The sequence below is a fragment of the Colletotrichum abscissum genome, assembly GCF_030869225.1.
Source record: "Colletotrichum abscissum strain IMI 504890 chromosome Unknown Scaffold_57.1, whole genome shotgun sequence".
Taxonomy (NCBI): Eukaryota; Fungi; Ascomycota; class Sordariomycetes; order Glomerellales; family Glomerellaceae; genus Colletotrichum; species Colletotrichum abscissum.
The window spans coordinates 225,562-242,912 of record NW_026850500.1 but is presented as its reverse complement, the minus strand read 5'-3'; the positions used below and the strand labels follow the sequence as shown (position 1 = coordinate 242,912).

Sequence of the window (17,351 nt, the reverse complement as noted above, 5' to 3'; positions counted from 1 at the left end):
ATACTGCTCAATGATGCGGAGTATCGCGTAGGCAGCATTTATGCAAGTCTGTAATGCGTCACGGAACTCTGCACGTCTTGAGTCAAGTGAAAGAGAGGGACGATTAAGTAAAAGTATGGTGTAATAGTAACTGACGAAGGGAAAGACGGTGGGGTCCGGAGTTAGCTGTGGTATGTCTTGTAAGGCTGGGGTGAAGCGCGGCTCTGTGAGATCGTTGCCATAGGCCGTCACATCCGCCTTCAGGAACAAAACTGTTTGATTATCCATTTCTCTAGCATGAATAGACTTGTGGAAGACTTCTAGAACTCTTCCCACTAGCTGTGAGTGCCGAACATGATGTTCTAGAACAGCTTGTGTCTCTTGACGGTGGCGGAGAATCGCGGCAGCCTTGGGTGATATGCTGGATGGCGGAGGGTCGGTACTGGCTCTCTCATGTCTACCAGGTTCCTCGTCTACGTCAGGCGAGGTCTCCGTGGTCTTATCTTGAACCGCTGGAGATGATGCCAACCGTTCGGGGTGGTTTGCAGGTAGGTGTAGGAAGGTGTTCTCCACTTGGCCGTGAAGATCTGACTTTGCAACTGGTTCATGGAGGTCTCGCTGGCCTGGCGGGCATACGTCGATGTCTGAGTCCTGAATGCCATTCGGGTGCCCCAGTGACTGGCTGATGAAACGGTCGAGAACGTAAAAGCTCCAGAAGGTGCGCTTACGCATTGAGCGCTCATCCGGAGACAGATGGTCGTATCGTACTGGGCATCTATGCATGCCAGATTGAAAGATTGACTTGGACAGCAAGCCACTGACAGACGACGCATGGCGTAGCGCCATGGTAGAAACGAAATAAACTTGAGATGCTAGCAACGCTTGGATAGAAATTGTGTCGCAACGAAGGGCTAGTATGCTAAGAGTTGGTAAGAGGTCTGAAGGTGAACGTATAGCTGCTGACCCCAGGTCGAGCGGCCCATCTGTGTCAAGCTTAGCAACGTTCAAGATGCACTTGAAGATGACAAATTGGCAGAGCGATCTTGAACTGCGCCGGTTGAAGTCGGGTGCGTAGAGATTTTCCAAATCTGCCAGACACTCTGGCCCTTGTAGAAAGGGAACCAAAGGATGCCATATTCGGAAGTATGTGAGAAAGAGGTCCCGAGCAATCGTGTAATCAGGCAATAAGCTCATATCAGTCATGATATCCATCCCTGATGGCATCGGTGAGCTCACAGCATCCGACTCATAGTTCGCTCGACTAGCGCTGCTGCAACCTGGCCTCTCCCCCGAAGACTCCGGGTCATTTCGGTCATTGTCGCCCACGATGCAATCTTCGGGAGATGGATCATCGTGGGTATCGGCTCCGGCAGCATGACGTCCATCGTCTGCCTCGAAGCCTTCGGCTGTTGAGAAGGCCCTTCGAACGGTGTTGATGAAGAAGACACCTGAAGAACTGCCAACAAACTGGCTTTCCCCGTTGGCAAGAGCTCTGAGACTTCCGATCTCTGGTGCCATGTTGAGAAACCTGTTGCCAAGCTGATGGGAAGCCGAGCCACGCTCCGTCGATGCTACTTGCTCTCATCCGCCCTCGGAATGTGTAAATGTCGTCAAAGACGCGCTGACGCACAACGCCTTGAGGGGTGGGGTGCGGCGGAGTTAGGTTACCCCGGCTGTCTGCCGAAGATATCCGCCCAGGGAAGCTAAATGCGATTCATTTGCCCCCAACAAGGACCTCCTACTCAGTTGGCCATGATAATGCTACGGAGAACAAAAGGCTCTTGAGATTCTGAGGACGTGATACGAATTACTTCAATGATCTACATGTGTCTTCATAAGAAGAGGTCGTGGCTAGCCACACCCAGATAATAATAGTATTGCGGACCTACTGAAAGTATTCTCATCGCTGTGTACCTCACCTATGGCCACACATGAGGTAGCCCTGATGCGACGTGGCCTAGGAACTGCAATTACCAAAGGAATGCGCTTTCGTAACCTTCCAAAACTGGCGGGCGCGTCTGCCGCTTCTTTTCACTCGTTCTCGTGTCGAGGTTGGCTCTAGAACCCATCATCCCTGCTGCGGGTAACCCAACAGTTCCTCCGCCCGTGTCGCGTATCCCCGAGGCGCTTGACATACCCGGGTCTGACATGAGAGTTTCTCCATCTTCTTCCATGCTTTCTGCGCGCGTCGTGCCCTCGGACTCCTCGATATCATCATCCCCGTAACTCTCATCGCCGCCTGGTGTATTATCATTCGGCGTGTCGTTCGTAGCAGCAACCTCGGACGCGTGAGAATCTCGATTGGACGTCTCGCTTGGTTCTTTCGAGGTTCGGTCTGCCCACCAACGCTGAACAGCTTCTGCTGAGTCGATAGGATGGGAGCCCCAGTACACGGGGCCAAACTTTTCTCCTTTGACCACCTCAATTGATGCTCCGCCATGGGCCGATGATGCACCCCCAGTCGATCGGAGGCCGGCTTTTGGAATATCACGAAATGCTCTTTCCAGTTGGTCCCCTGACACTTGAGCCAACAGTGCGCAGAGAACTTGTTCGGTTTCCATCAAACGCTTTTCCATGGTCACGATGTAGTGCTTCGGGGGCCCACTACATAAGCCTTAAGTGTCAGTCGTGTCAGATAGAAATTCAAGAGGAAGACTGGAGAAGAGACTTGGCTTGACGACCAAAGGTTGAGACTGACCGTTTTCTCTGTTCAGGCCATTGACATGACACATTGTTGATACCGCATTGTGCACATTTTGGCCTACAGCGATAAGTTTTCTTGTTATTACAAAACATCAACCAGACGAGAACGAGCGCACCTCTCCCCACTACACTGTTGTTTGCCCAAGGAGTCAGTCAACCTCTGCTGGTTGTAGGCTATGAGTGACTCTTCTCAACCCACCTTGTGTTTTCGCGCTCTGCAGGCCAAGCAGGCCCCACGACTCCGACTTATTTTCTTGGTTCCTTGGCCTGCCATAGGTATTGACGGTATACTTTGTTTCTTGCCGAGATCGGGCTCAATTGGCCGTGGAGAGACGCTGGCCAAAGGCTTAAGAGGCGGAGGAGATGGCCAGACGCGCGTAATATTTGAGCCGCGGACAAAGGAAGCTCCGCGGAGAAGTCGAATTTAGGAAGAAACATGTGGGTACCCATCGATTGCCCCACGCTGATCTCTCCTGCGACTGAATACGGCCAATATGGGAATCATGGATTATCGAACATGGTTGGAATCTTTGTCATTTTCCCTTTCCACGTCGCAAGATCGTGTGGCCTATGGACGTGCCTCATAGATTCATAGCTCTGTTGCTCCTACGCGGACTGCTCGTAGGCCTCAGCCTGCTCAGGAACGACCGTCAACAACCTTTCCTTTAAAACACCACGGCGTGCGTTTTCTATGGCCAGCGACTCCATCTGGCCAAGTGTCTCAACGGTGTGGGTTCCCAGGTGAGGTACGAGCAATGCTCTTTCGTTCTTGACTAGTCGCTCGTCAACCAGTGGCTCCTTTTCGTAGACATCCAGCCCAACCGCTGCGATGTGGCCCTCATCCAGGGCGGCGGCCATAGCTGCCTCATCAATGACAGCACCACGGGCTGTATTGATCAAAACTACACCCGGCTTCATCTTGGCGATCTCTGCGGCTCCGATCAAGTGCGTAGTACTGGCTGATAGCGGGACGTGGACAGAGATAATATCGCTGGTGCTGAGAAGTTCATCGAAGGAAACATATTGACAGCCTGCAGTGAGATCATTCGACAGCGGCTTCCGGTTGTGATAGATTGTCTTGAGCCCAAAAGGCTCGGCCCGGCGCTTGACTGCACGACCAATGCGGCCCATGCCGAGAATTCCCAATGTCTTGCCTTGAGGGTCATGGCCAAAGTCGAGGCCCTTTTTGAAGTTGCCGCTCCTTAGACTAGTAAAAGAGGGATTCAACTGGCGGATGGCTCCGAGGAGAAGGAAAATGGTCAGATCGGCAGTGGCCGACGTGACTGGGTCTGGCGCATAAGTGACGATGATGTTGCGCCGCGTGCAGGCATCGACGTCGATCTGATCGTATCCGGCGCCAGTATGGCAGATGTACTTCAAAGACGTAGGCAGTTGGTTCACGAACTCTTCGTCAAACTTTCCAGCAACCTGTCAAATGTTAGGAATTCGAGGGGTGATGTGACAAATAATTTACAGCTCCACTAGAAGACGTTCTGAAAATAGCCTCGATATTCTGATACTTGCTGCGCAAGTCGCTGAAGAACTGATCTCGCGAGGTACTAGTGACGACTTCGGGATCGGCCACCAGCTTCAAAGCCTCATACTCATGTAGTGCATGGCGGACGGCGTTGAAGAAAAGGATTTGAGGTTTCGATTGCGACATGCTGGCGACTCTGTGTATCGGCATTATCTCCGTCTACATTGATTATGTTGATTGACTGGCGACATTTTCTCTTCCTTTAAACCGTTGAAGCCATCTTCATTAGGTGCTTGCGCTTGGCCGATATAATACGTGGCCGCGCTTCAAGCGCCGCGGTTAAAATATTAGGCGAAGGCGTGTTTACCGACGGAACCCAGTTGCCGGTGACGGCTGTAATGGAACTATTCGCTTTACTTGGAGTTGTCCTTTGAGTTGTCGGATAACAGAAGCTCTTGCAAGATTGGAAGTCTGTTGGCTATCCCTCCATCTATCATTCCAGAATGTTGTGATGCTGAACTGGTAGGTTGTCCCTGGTGCCGCATCGACTACTCGTGGGTTTCCAATCTCTCTTGCGCAGAGTCGACGGTCCATTGACGACTTCTGAGCATTTCAGTGTTTAATTGATGGTCGTCCCGTCTTCAGCCTCAGGCACTCCAGGAGCCCCTTCAGACGACGGTGTCCAGGTCGGTCAGAGGATAGCTGGCACCAGCCCCATTAAGCCCTACGTTGAGAACTTGACTAGACTATGTGATTCTTCCCTCAAGTCTTCGCCTAATTTTCGCTTATCCGCTACCAATGTTGCCACCTGTATAGTCCTGGGGGCCTCGGTTCGAATCGTCGGCTTTCCTGAAGTAGAAAGAGGGGACACGCACAACTGCGTACGGACGTAAGAGGCAGATCGATTGGCCACTGTTGAGGGGCAAATGAGCAAGCATACCACTACAATAGCAGCTAGCAAGTCAACCTTAATTAGTCTTGGTCGTAGACTCGAGGCTATATTCGTCATGGGACTATGAGGAAATCGTATCAAGCGTTAGCGTTTAGCTCTAACCGATCGACCCCCAGTAGCACCAGCGTTAACCTCGCAGACTTATGGCAGCCCGTTCTACCAGTCTTTGAACTGACACACAGGAAAAGCGCGTGGGCACTCTCACTCAGGGTAACGACAGTCTCGCATGTTTCGTAACGCTCGCAGTCAGGTGGGAAGAAATGGAGTCGCAGAGAGACAAGCACAATTGAGCACCGGGGTTGAACGAACACAACTTGACATGGGCGAATGTCCGTGATTCCACAGATGTATGCCATTCCAGCAGTTCATTGGCACATGTAGTCTTTCGCAATGTTTCCACAATTCCATACAGCATAGAGCAAGACTTCGGTACCTAGAGGCCGGACCACGAAATGATATGCGATAGCACTGGGTAAACAAGTTTGATAGGAAACTCGACCGCTCACCCTAGAGTTCAAGATCCAAACATCCTGATGCAATAGCAACTGCCATGATACCTGCTCTTCGCCTTGTCTCTGCCATTTCTCTGTTCAAGTGTTCATGCTCGCATGGGTCTTCTGGGTCCGGGCTGCGCCTGTCTGTTAGAGAAGGCATGTGGACGAGTTTCGTCACTTTGACGTCAGAAATCATTGTTTAGTCGCAGTCGGCTTCGGTCTGACGACGCCAACTAATATCGTTCGCAGTTGGACTTCTTTCCAGAGTAACTACTAAAGCAAAGAAAAATTTAGCGGTCGGGGTCTGACGTAACGCATTTGAGTAAAAGCCTCCGGTGCGATGGGTTAAGGTATCTAGAGAACCTACCAGACGATTTGCTCCATTTTCTTCAACAATTCTATTATATCGTTACAATTTCGGCTCCGACTTCTGAAAGGGACAACGATTCTGAAGTCTGTATTCGGCACGCAGTACCCAAGCAAATCGTCTCGTGTGGTTGGGCTTGCCCTCGGTCCTCTATCCATTGTAACTGAGTATTATAGGGCAACATGGCGAGCTTTTCGACACTTTTGGACCGGAGCCATGCTCAAGACTAAGTACTATTAATCGTTTGTTGGCGGCTCTCACATCTTGGAGGGTTCGCATTGCTCTATCGAGGAAGACTTGCACTTTTTGACAATTCCAGTCAGCTTCGGTCGCGTCTCGAACTGTTGGAAGAATGGTCCCATCATACCGAAGGAATCGTAGCCTACTTGCGTATAATCATTAGATCGCGTCTTGAGGAATTTGCCTCGGTCGATGACTAGACTGCGAGATGGACGCGGTCGAGTTGATTGAACTTGTCGTCGTCGCCCTTGACTGGAATTCCGAACTGGCCGCCATAGCTCGCGTTTGCACAGGACTCAATTCAATCAATCTTCCGGATCCAAGAGACTCATGTCGGCTTTATCTCGCACGGAATTCGGTTTCGAAGATGACGGGCTTGATTTGTTCCTCCTGTCACCGAGGTTTTCCTGCTCGATAGGTTGCTTTCCTAGGAGAAGATCCCCCACGCGAACGAGGTCCAGGACGTGGAACGGGTCGCCTGTCGATCGTAGTCGATTGAATATTTCGGTTGCCTCTGCTTCGGGCCGTGAATAAAGGTCCCTTATCAGCTCGTGGAGATCATTATTCTCTTTTTCAAGTTCTTCCAGTCGGTTGACAATCGCCTGTCTTCTGGTTGTCTCAATTGGGGTATCCCACTCGCATTCGACGTTTTGCGTGGAACATCGCGAACAGATCGGTCGGGTCGCGGAACACTGTGTTATTGAATACTAATCAGCATTGTGGCTGGCCGTATCGAGATATTAGGGGTCCGGCTTGGCTGGTTCGAACTTCTTAAGGGGGTGGATGGAGAGGGGAAAAGGTTGACGGTTAACTGTCTAATCTATTCATGATTTGACAAGTCTTCTGGCCACTTTGCCCCACCTTAACGGCGATGTCAACGACCTGGATAAGTACCGTTGCTATGTGTGGTACACCAGGTCGTGGCAAAAGGTACTTTTTTCATCAGGGGTAGGAAGCTAGAGGCGGGCGAATTTTCCCTCTTCTTCTCTCTACGTCAATTTCGATAGGGTCTACGACTTACCTTTACTTTTCTTCTGCGACACTCAAGGCAAGCTGCTGGCACAGTCTGTCTCTGCCGTCGAAATGGAGGTTCCGTTGAGATCACGCGAGGACCAGCGCCGGCTGGCAAGAGACGCCTGAAGCTTGTGGCTGTCGCAGGAGCATCTGGGTTCGGAGCGTCCCTTGTGTCATCGTCGTGTTGCGAGCCCAACATTGGTCCAAGATGAGGAAGAAAGAAATGATGACAGCGGTATTGCAACACGACTCTCCCCATTAATAGCCTCGGAAGAGTATTTATAGCCAACCATTATTGAGCGGAATCAATATTCCAACAGCATCTCTTGGCCACTGCACATCTCATCTCTCGGCCATAGTACGGATACCCAACTGATACACCCCGCAGGCGTGGTGCCATCCCTGCTGGCGTTTGGAAGGATTTCCGTCTGCACTGGTCTAGGCCATCGAGAAAGTGAACTTGCCCTGTCGATTGAAGCCCCCTTTGGAGTGCTAATTCTTCCACAGCAGCCAATCTTACACCCTTCAGTACCTTACCCTTCAAGCGGTCCATGGTGCGGACGCGATGGTCATCCGCATGTGGGCGTGATGTGGCAAGTTAATCGGGCCCTGAAGATGCTGCGGGTCTTCTGCTTGCTTTTTCTTATTGTACCTGTAGCGACTCGGGTGTGGCTTTGCCACAGCTTTGCGGTCACGATGAAGCGGAGGATCCGTTTCGATTTGATGTATGTGTGCAGAAGGCAGACTGGTTCTTGTCTACATCTCCTTGAACCCCATCGGGCACAGCATTAGCTCGAAGAGTCCCCATCGACACGCACTTCTTGCTTGAGTTGAACTTGAACAAAGCTTTAGCCGGTGTTAAGTTGGGAAGCATGCCAAGGGAGAGAAGCCATGGCGTGGGTTTTCGCTTGTGCCCTAAAAGCTGTGCCATCATGATCCACGGACCACGAAGCGCAGACTGCACAGCACACACATGGCAAAGGTTGAAATCTCACTGGTGATTTGGTGGATAGGTCAGAAGATGTGAGCCCCTCAACCAACATGTAGGGGCGTGTCTCAAAACTCTGGTACTTGATGAAGCGACCGACCCCTCGATTCACGAGCTTCCCTCGTCCCATGTTATTACCTAGTGGTATTGCGTACCTTAGATAACAAGGTCAAAGTTGTACAACTGGTAATGCACCATTCACAAGAAGGCTTTGTGATTATCACGGATGAATTGTGGTTTCCTATCAATTTGAGACCCAATTGCTATTCCATTAAGGTCAAAGTCGCTGTCATCTCGGAAGGAGTCCAGGTTGATGAGTTGACAGCACCAAAGTCCTTCGGAACCATTCACCCCTCCTGGTCTCGTAATCATTTGTCCGACTCTCTCTATCAGCAAATGAATTGAAAGGTCGGCTGTCGACGAGTTCGAGGATCGGCCTTCTTCTCTCGCACGGCGACCTGAAATGTTAAGCCCCCCTTCTCGAACCTCGATGCCATTGACTGCACGAGCCGCAGAGCCGTGCGACTCAACCAGCTTGATCAAACTTGAAATAACTGAAATCTGGAGGTGGTGGGCGCCATGTGCTGCGACTCAGGGTAATAAATTTTACTACTAGCTCAATGGGCCACCCAACCACGGTGTCTTCATCCTAGGGCCATCACATTTTTGACACTATTATGGGCAATCGAGTCTTACAACCCCATACCACAAGTGCAAGTACATTCCCGGAAAACATGCTCTCTTCCTCGCGGACATTCCAATCACCTATCCTTTCAACTTCGCTTGAGGGGGCCATGGCAACTCATCAAGGTTGAAATCACCCCCTCAGGCTTCGGAAGTCGGGGCTAAGCTGGCCGCACCGAGCCCTACAGCGCTGCGTCCTTGATCACCGGGCAAGGAATATTAACGCGAGCCAAACTTGCTTTTCGAAGGCGCCCAATGGTCGATCGTGATCAGCTCCACGGAGCAGTCCGTGGCAGCAACCACCTGAGTAAGGTACTTAGGTAGCGATTGGCAACGATTCAGTGATGAGCAATCCACGACTAATGGTTATTCCTAGCTGTCTGTAAGTCAGGATAGTTTACTTAATGCTCGGCAGTACAGAAATCTCAGCGCACTTGTGAAGCAAGCTCTGCAAACAACTCCACGATTCAGTGGTTTGGCGCCGCATGTATCAAACCCCCCTTTCAGTCAAGTGCAGTAATCCTTCTCAGAATGTCAACTAGACCTGTACACCGCAGAGAAATGTGCTCAGAGGCGCAGAAGGTTCAATTTAGGTCGCACCTGGGACTACCATCATGGCAGCATGGCTGGGGTGTCTACCTGCATGTGGGATTCAGGTTTCGGACAGAAACAGCAGATCCAACATCGCCCACCGTATGATGGTAGCACAAACCTGGTGGAGACTTCCTTCTACATGTTCGTCTCTGGTTCTTAGACACAATCAATCATTTTGCCACTTCAGGAGGGGAAATACCATCGCGACGAACCCCTAGTCTCCTCCGGATGACACGGGAATTGCCGCGAAAAGGTGTGTACAGTTGTTGAGTTGTCGCGGGCAGCGTTCTTCATACACCTCACATGACGACGCTCTTCCGTATCCCTCGAGGTCACCGAAGCTACGACCGTTACTTGCGATGACCTTTCCAGCACCTGAATGTTGCCCTGCGACACAAACACCAACGGGCAGGATACAGGGGTAAAGGGCCACTGTGACCTTGCTTCCCAGTCCCTCTAGAGGAAGTGTACTCCATGTTGACCGAGCTTGCAAGTTACAACTACTGGGGCCCGAGAAGTTGCCACCCAGTCGATTCACGGGTGAGCAAATCCGCCAGGAGTCCTGGGTCAAGCCATTCCGATTTGGCTCCAAGCTCGATCTTACAGCGAAGCCGTCCATGACTGCCTTACAAGGCTATTTCGATATCCAAGTCAAGGGAGAAGAGGAAGGGAGAATCGTTGACCGGAGGTATGAATTACTTGAGGCTGTGTTGCAACCCTAGGCATACCCTACACGAAGCTCAGTCTTGGCCAATGATCTATCTATCATACCTTGGGTGAATGCGAGGAAGAACGCCCGCCCCCGACTCGAGCCAAGTGTTCGGTGAGCGCCGATTTTAAAAACGAAGCCATTACTCGTGAAGCCAGTCCAGAGCATTGTCAGGTGCTACAGGCCTCAAGGGTCGCCCGGCATCTAGCTAAGCAAACTTCTACGGTCTTCTATAATATCAGACGCTCTATGCTCCAGGCATGAGTAGTAGGGCTTCGGGAACCTGTAGAGTCATTGTGCTGCATCAGGCCGGTGCTCCCCCTTGAACGTCCAGTCCACATGCATCTGAGGCATGAAGTGGCGAGCTCTGTCTCCTCGCCTTTTGCATCCCGATATCTGGGTGCGAATATGAGAACGATTCGAGGGGCTGCATGACAACAAAAGGAATCAAATGAGAGGTTGTAGGTAGGTACAACTGGCCAAGCGACAACCATCTGAATGGACGGTAAGATTTACCCCTATTCAGCGTGCCCGATATCCCCCGAGACAGAATGTGCGCAGTCCCCCACTTCTCGACATAGAATCCGTTTTTGAGCATTAAACCCAAGGCAATGAATGATAGGTCAAGTTCCTCGAGGTAAAATTAGCAAGCAAAGGCCCAAGGATACACATTTCGGAGACGAGATGATTCCCTCCCAATCATTGCCAAATGGTTTCCCAGGTCCAGGGAGGCAAGATGATTGCCATTATCAGAAGATAGGACTTCATTCGGAAGACTGTTCCCACAAGGATGATGAATCATGATGAGGATCTTTAAGACAAGAAGCAAATCACTGGCGATGTGCGTTGGCATATAGGTATGCGACAGAACCAAAGGTCCGTGGAAGTCGGATGCCGCAGAGACCAACATGTTACTTATATCAAACTCCTTTTACTGCGCTGTGTAGACTTACCCTGGTGAACAGCGCGCTTTTCAGCGTAAATTAGTTGATCATGATAGGTTTAATCTACTATCATGGATCCCTTCGCCTCCGGTGTTGTACCACAGCATCACTGTAGAAGACTGGAGTGGGATCAATACCGCGCCTGTGCCCTCTCGAATAGTGGCGGCCATTCATCCAGCCCCAGGTTAAAACTCATCATAGCGTAAGGTAAGGGGTCCCACTGGCGGCTGTGATCATTAATCCTTGCGAATATCAGATGTACCAGGTTGAAGGACAGCGCGTATAACAAATATCAGCAGTATTTAACGGGCGCTGAAAGTTTACAAACCCCAGAGCACAGCCAAATCCGCGGGTGCTCGCTATTTAAACACCATCAAATCAGCAGACGGTCTGGCATCTCTCAGTCGTGTTCTAGGCTGGGCTGTCTAGGTACTCGTTGTCCTTTACAATCTCTACACCACGATCCTTAGACGGTCGATTCGTTAATTCACATATAAACGGTTATGCATTTAAGCAAGAGTCCGAGCCCATCCCAACATTACCCAACTGGGTGGGCGTGAATGTCTTGCATGTGCAATAAACTTTAACACCGACAAACACTGACAGCCGGTGGGATCACGGACTTCACGGGCTGCTTTCTCCTCACCTCTCTGCCGGAATCCGGTCGAGCCGTGACGGTTCGGACGCGTCACCGAAGCTGGGGTCGAAAATGAAGACAGACTGATTGGTTTGTGTAACCATCATGAGAGTTTGGGGATTCTGATGGGATTGGAGGCCCGAATTTCCATGTGAGTGCCACGGCCTTTCATTGGGCAGAGGACCGTCTGATGAACCTGGTCACACCATCTCGACACTAATAGCCTCTTGAATCAACGGTAAAAATGTGGGCGCAGCCAAACCGGTTTGTGGCCAGACCGGGCCGATGAGCGTGGGCAGGGCCCAGGGGACCGTCCTATCTCAAATCAAAACCTTGCAAACTCAGAGCAGTCGGAGGTTGGATTTCTGATTGAAGGAAGAATGTCGGCAATTCAATCAGCGTTGAAGATCATTGTCCGATAATCGTAGCCCTGCAGCTGAACTAGGCTGCCTCGACCTGTAATACATGACTGGTGACCGTCCACTTTGCCGCCAGCATTCGTTGCCTATTGAGCTTTGAGCATAGACAGTGCATGTTGAAGACGAGTTTTTGTCCGTTCTACGTACGTCTCCCATAACTTCTACGTTGTTTCGTTTTGGTGGCTTTATTGACAAATCCCATGTGTACAGACAAGACAGGATTACTACGAGGTGAGACCTGTGCACACGGGGCACAAAAGACGAGCAACAAAAATTTCGGATTTCAAGAGTAACGACTACGTACGAAGAGAAAACGACACCCTACACTACGACCGACAATATTCTAGCCATAGACACAAGTGTCCATCACGAAAGACCAAGTTTACTTGCAGGCTTGTCGTCGCCTCGCCGCCCCGTTACCAGAACATGCAGAGCCTCAGGCCAGACGATAATCGCACATCCTAAGCACTCTAGCATGACGAGCAACAAGTTTCTACGAACGAACTTATTTGACGGTTGAGCCGATGGGTCCGAAGCGGATGTTGGAGTACGTAACAGTGGCCTAGTTGGTGTCGGCGTCAGCTCTATACTTGCCGTTCACTTGGAAGAGAAACGAAGGGTCACTTACACTGGCAAGACTGTTCTCAACGTCAGCAGGGACACCGGAGGTGGTGGGGCAGTCTCCGCGGGCGGCGCCGGGCTGACCAGCCTTCTCGGGAGGGTAGACAGAGTCGAGCCAGAGCATGTTGGCGTAGTGATCATCCCAGAGGGACATCACGAGCACCCACTTGCCGCTGAGGGCCGAGTTGAGCTTGGAGAAGCCTCCGACCTCGGAGAAGCGGTCGCGGTCACCAAAGGCCTTGAATTGGGCGGTGCAGAACTCAGGGGTGACGGCGTTGCCGGACACGCCGCTGATGGTCGAGTTGGGCATGTTGATCTTGGCGCCGTTCTGGACGAAGTATTGCGCGACCTTGTTGTTGGAGAACTGGGTGACAACGCTGGGTATTCATGATCAGCTACTGAGTCATGGTCTCGCCTGTCAAAGGCTAGAGGAAGGACAACGCAGTAGAAGGATGACTTACGTGAACTTCTTGGAAGTATCGACCGTCTTGCCCTTGCCATAGAAGCCGGTGGCACCCATACGGTAGGGGTTGAAGTCACATCCGTTGGCATCGCAGTCGCCAGCGAAGCGGTCCGCGGAGTAGGTGCCGCCACAGCCGGACGTCTCGCAGACGTGATATGCGTTGTTCGTGCATGCGTGGGGTGTCACGGCGAAGGAGTGAGAGTTGGACTCTGTCGAAGGGTTAGCAAGAGAGCTCTAAGGGATGGATGGCAGATATGGCCGAGAAATTGCGTACCCCAGACGTCCATCTCGGCGCAGCAGGCACCGTAGGGACCGACGCCAGCGTTAGCATCGTTGGATGACGGAACCCAGCCCTCGATGTTGGCCTTGCCACCGACGAACTTGAGATCACGGGCGCACTGAGCGTCGCAGTATCCAGTGCCGTACTTGGCACCAGCCTTGTTGGTAGGGTACTTGGCCATACCACCATCCGCGTCCATCTATTGAAAAGTAAGTAGCTGACACGGAAGTCCTTCAATCATTATGATTATCCTCGAAGATTGTTGACTTACTTGCACAAAGTAGAGGGCACCATTCAGACCACAATCAACCTGGGATAGGTCGACGTCGAAGGCCAGCTCGTTACCTATTGGATGTTTAGTAACTGACACGAAAGCCTCTTCATTGGCCAGACTAACCTGTCAAAGTGAACATCTCATAGGCCGAGGCCGAGTTCATGAGATAATGACGAGAGCCAATGTTCTTGCCGTAGGCGTGTTGCGTGACGAACTTCAAGCTGAGAGCGTTGCCAGAGGTAGTGACACCGTAGGTGGCAGCGTAGTCAGCGCCCTCGAGAGAGCACTTGGAGGCGCAATCCGTCGCGGAACTGCAAGCACTGGTCCACTTGTTGCCGTCGTAGCAATTGGTGCCGGAGGCATCGTGAAGCCATCTCCAGTTGTGGTCGATAACAACCTCACCGTTGACGTTGGTGCAGCTGGAGGCGGTGCACTTCTGCCAGGTCAACTTCGGGTGGGTCTCAGTCTGTAAAGTACCTGCCTGCTGAGCAGACACGGCGCTGATTGCAGCGAGGAGAACGGAGAGTGAAAGCATCTTGAGATGAGATGTCAACAGCTGAGGATGTTCTGGCTGGTGAAGAAGATCATGAGTTCCACGACATCTTGCGTGATCCTGTCGGACTTCTTATAGCCCTTCCTGGGACTTCTTGGGAAGTAAACCTTGACGAATACTCTTTCATGGAGATCCAAGTTCCGTTCGCATTATTGACCAAGACCTCAGTACCAGGCAAGGGATCACCGGGAAGCGCACCGAACATCCCTTTCATCCCATGACCGATGGGATCTTCCATGCCTACTACGGAGGCATTCATCCGTTGAGCAGTAAACAGAATCGATCCGACTTAGGTAAACAGGCATCCAACGGTCCTCGACAGAATGCCAGGGGAAACTTTCAACTTGCCCCTGAAGGCTGCGGGAACCGGAGGTCCCCCCCATCGACCAGCAAAGCGTTCCATCAATCGCTCGATGCAATTTAAATTGCAATCAATCCTCATGTTAGTATAGGTGCGGGGGAGGAGAGGCGTGTCTTCGAGCCCAAGAACGCGGAGTGTACGGTACTAGACGGAATTGGGCCCCGGCATCGTATGACACACGAGCTCTAGGTGAGCTACTTTTTCTTCTTGAGTCGTGATTTGAATAGGTCATCTACTTTTCCTTCCAGTCCAGATGTCTTTTTCTAACGGACTCCGTTGAAGTTAACGTGATTGTTGCCGGTCCAACTACAAGTTCAATTTACGATATACTTATCTTCTCGTAGTTGCACCCAAGACCTCATGCTTGCCAAAGCCAACGATGCCAATACGGAATAAGCACTCGTTGCCAAGGCTCTTGGTAGGCTTATCTGTCTTGGGGCTTCTTCTGGCTAGGGATGGTCGCAGAGATGAGGTCTAGATCGTCTTGGGCCTACCGGCGTCTAGTAAGAATGCCTTGGGCAAACAACATGTCCGAGAAGGTGTTTCGGAAGAAGCCTTGCGGATGATACGTGGGTAAGGTGGGTGATGGGTGCTTGTCTTGAGAAGTCTGGCTGTAAGCAGCCCGGACCAAGAGTTCATACCTACTTCCTGAGCTCTTTTAGGAGATTATCTGCCCGCGCCCTTCAGAAGAAATACCACACTAGGGAGCTTATTCAAGCGTCACAGCGCGATCGATAAGATCTAGCAACAAGTCGATTGATGACTCTCTGCGATTCCCAAACTTCTTTCCTAATGATGATTCCGTCGCCAGCGCGCCGCCGCCGACTTTCATGTATCTCACCCAGTGAATTTGGGCTCGGCTCAACGGTGAAATCCCGGCTTTGATTTCCATAAGCAGCGGTGTTGATGTTGTCATGTGGGCTGAAGCACTTGCCATACTTGGACCGGGATGGGACCCTAGTCTGGGGTAATTCTCCTGAAAGGCCGGCATTTATATTAGCCCCAACAGGGGTCGGAGGCATGCATAAATCATTCCACCACACACGATCGAAATGAGCGACGAGCGAAGCGCTGCGGACCAGTCACGCGGCGGCAGTCGAGGAGGGGTAAACGGAATGTGATTATAGGATAAATGTCTTTGATCCAACCTCAATTACTTTCCCATGGGAACTCGATATTGCTTTTGCCCCGGTGGCTCAACCATGAGGTGAGAATGGGGTGTTGCTTGGATGTGACTTGCCAGTATCGGCCTGGTCGCTGGTTGATATACGGCAAACATTGTGTTTTCCAAAGTAAGCAGCACCCAAAGATGCATCTGATGTGACTTTTGGGAAAAGAAATCGGAATATCCCACCCCGTTGTCACATTTTATGACCTTGGCGAGTTTCATAGAAAATAATTGAAGCGACCGGTGGCATTTCTTTCTTTCTTTATCTTCACTCGATCAATGTCGAGGACGATGAGTTGATATTGAGCAACTGTGAGCCTAATGTCGAATTTCGAGCTCCATGAAGGGGACTGGTTTCTCAAGCTCTCCCACGCCATGCCTCTGCGTGTCTAGAACCTGTCTTGGATCGCATGGTAATTGCCTATAGATGCAGTCCTGAAGCATTTTATCATGCCCGTTTTTGAAGCAGAAGTATACAGTATGTGTATCAAGGGAGTCCCTTGCTTGTTGGGCTTCTTTCACTACTCGATTGCGCCAGAAAAGTCTTGAGTAGATATACAGAATATCAGAAACAGAGCGAGAGAACATCGCTACTGAGGGTATCTGTTTATGAACTTGTCTCATTTTCTTTGACTTGGCCATGTTGCGATTCAATCAGGTGATGTCGTGCTTTTGTTACTAACGCTTTTATTGCTAGCCGTATCCTGTCTTTAGGAGGCTTCGCTATTTCGGTTCACTAAAAAGAAGTCTCTCAGATTCTAGGAATATCAGAACAGACTTCTTACCAGGTGCAATGAAGGAAGGCACTTCTCATCGGGTCTCGAGAGAATCTCAATAAGCGATTTGAGGATCCTAGATGGCAGCAAGACTCTTTTAAGCTTGTCGATATCTAGATGCTATTGATAGTATACTCACCCAGCCCTGCGTTTCATTTATCAAACTAGCCACGGACCTTGTGTGACAAAATATTATGACGGTCAATACCTCTTTGATATTTGTCTATGTCAAGATGATTACTGTTATCCCCGTTGTTTTTACATGAAGTATTACGAGTCTTATTTGGCATTCCTTTAGCTTATTCTTTATGTATATTCTTTGGAGAATGTCTTTCACGTACTAAGGTACAGAACCATCCTGTCTGCTACCTTATTAGAAGAGTGAGATACAGTGCTCATATATCTTAGCGCAAGGATGACCTTCAGAATATTAGATGGGATGCACCTTCCTCTTTCCCTCCGGGTTCCCAGGATGAGAGTGGGGCATTCGGTGAGCTGCGCTAGTCCGTTCCAGGGTGGCAGAACTTGAACCGTGTGAAAACTATCGCTTAATTCATGACCCACTCGAAATCTCACGTGCATCTTCGCACAAACCCTGGCCATTCTTACTGTGCGAAAATGACTCCCCGCTTTTCTCAGTGTTCCCTCTGTTAC

The 17,351-nt window shown here is 50.7% G+C and overlaps 3 protein-coding genes across 3 annotated transcripts; all 3 read right to left on the bottom strand.

Annotated features, from left to right (window-relative positions):
• Positions 1 to 38: 38 nt before the first annotated feature.
• Positions 39 to 1,497, bottom strand: CABS01_14764 (Zn(II)2Cys6 transcription factor; the record flags this gene model as incomplete). The annotated part of the gene is made up of 2 exons (XM_060548102.1): positions 39 to 68; positions 136 to 1,497. 2 exons carry the CDS (start codon positions 1,495 to 1,497, stop codon positions 39 to 41), a joined length of 1,392 nt encoding a protein of 463 aa, XP_060393041.1.
• Positions 1,498 to 1,949: 452 nt separating this feature from the next.
• Positions 1,950 to 4,345, bottom strand: CABS01_14763 (uncharacterized protein; the record flags this gene model as incomplete). The annotated part of the gene is made up of 3 exons (XM_060548101.1): positions 1,950 to 2,583; positions 3,293 to 4,110; positions 4,157 to 4,345. The coding sequence occupies 3 exons, from the start codon at positions 4,343 to 4,345 to the stop codon at positions 1,950 to 1,952; spliced, it is 1,641 nt and encodes a 546-aa protein (XP_060393040.1).
• An 8,361-nt stretch (positions 4,346 to 12,706) lies between these two features.
• CABS01_14762 (glycosyl hydrolase family 7) lies at positions 12,707 to 14,374 on the bottom strand (the record flags this gene model as incomplete). The annotated part of the gene is made up of 6 exons (XM_060548100.1): positions 12,707 to 12,763; positions 12,830 to 13,199; positions 13,284 to 13,494; positions 13,560 to 13,764; positions 13,837 to 13,910; positions 13,963 to 14,374. 6 exons carry the CDS (start codon positions 14,372 to 14,374, stop codon positions 12,707 to 12,709), a joined length of 1,329 nt encoding a protein of 442 aa, XP_060393039.1.
• Positions 14,375 to 17,351: the final 2,977 nt, after the last annotated feature.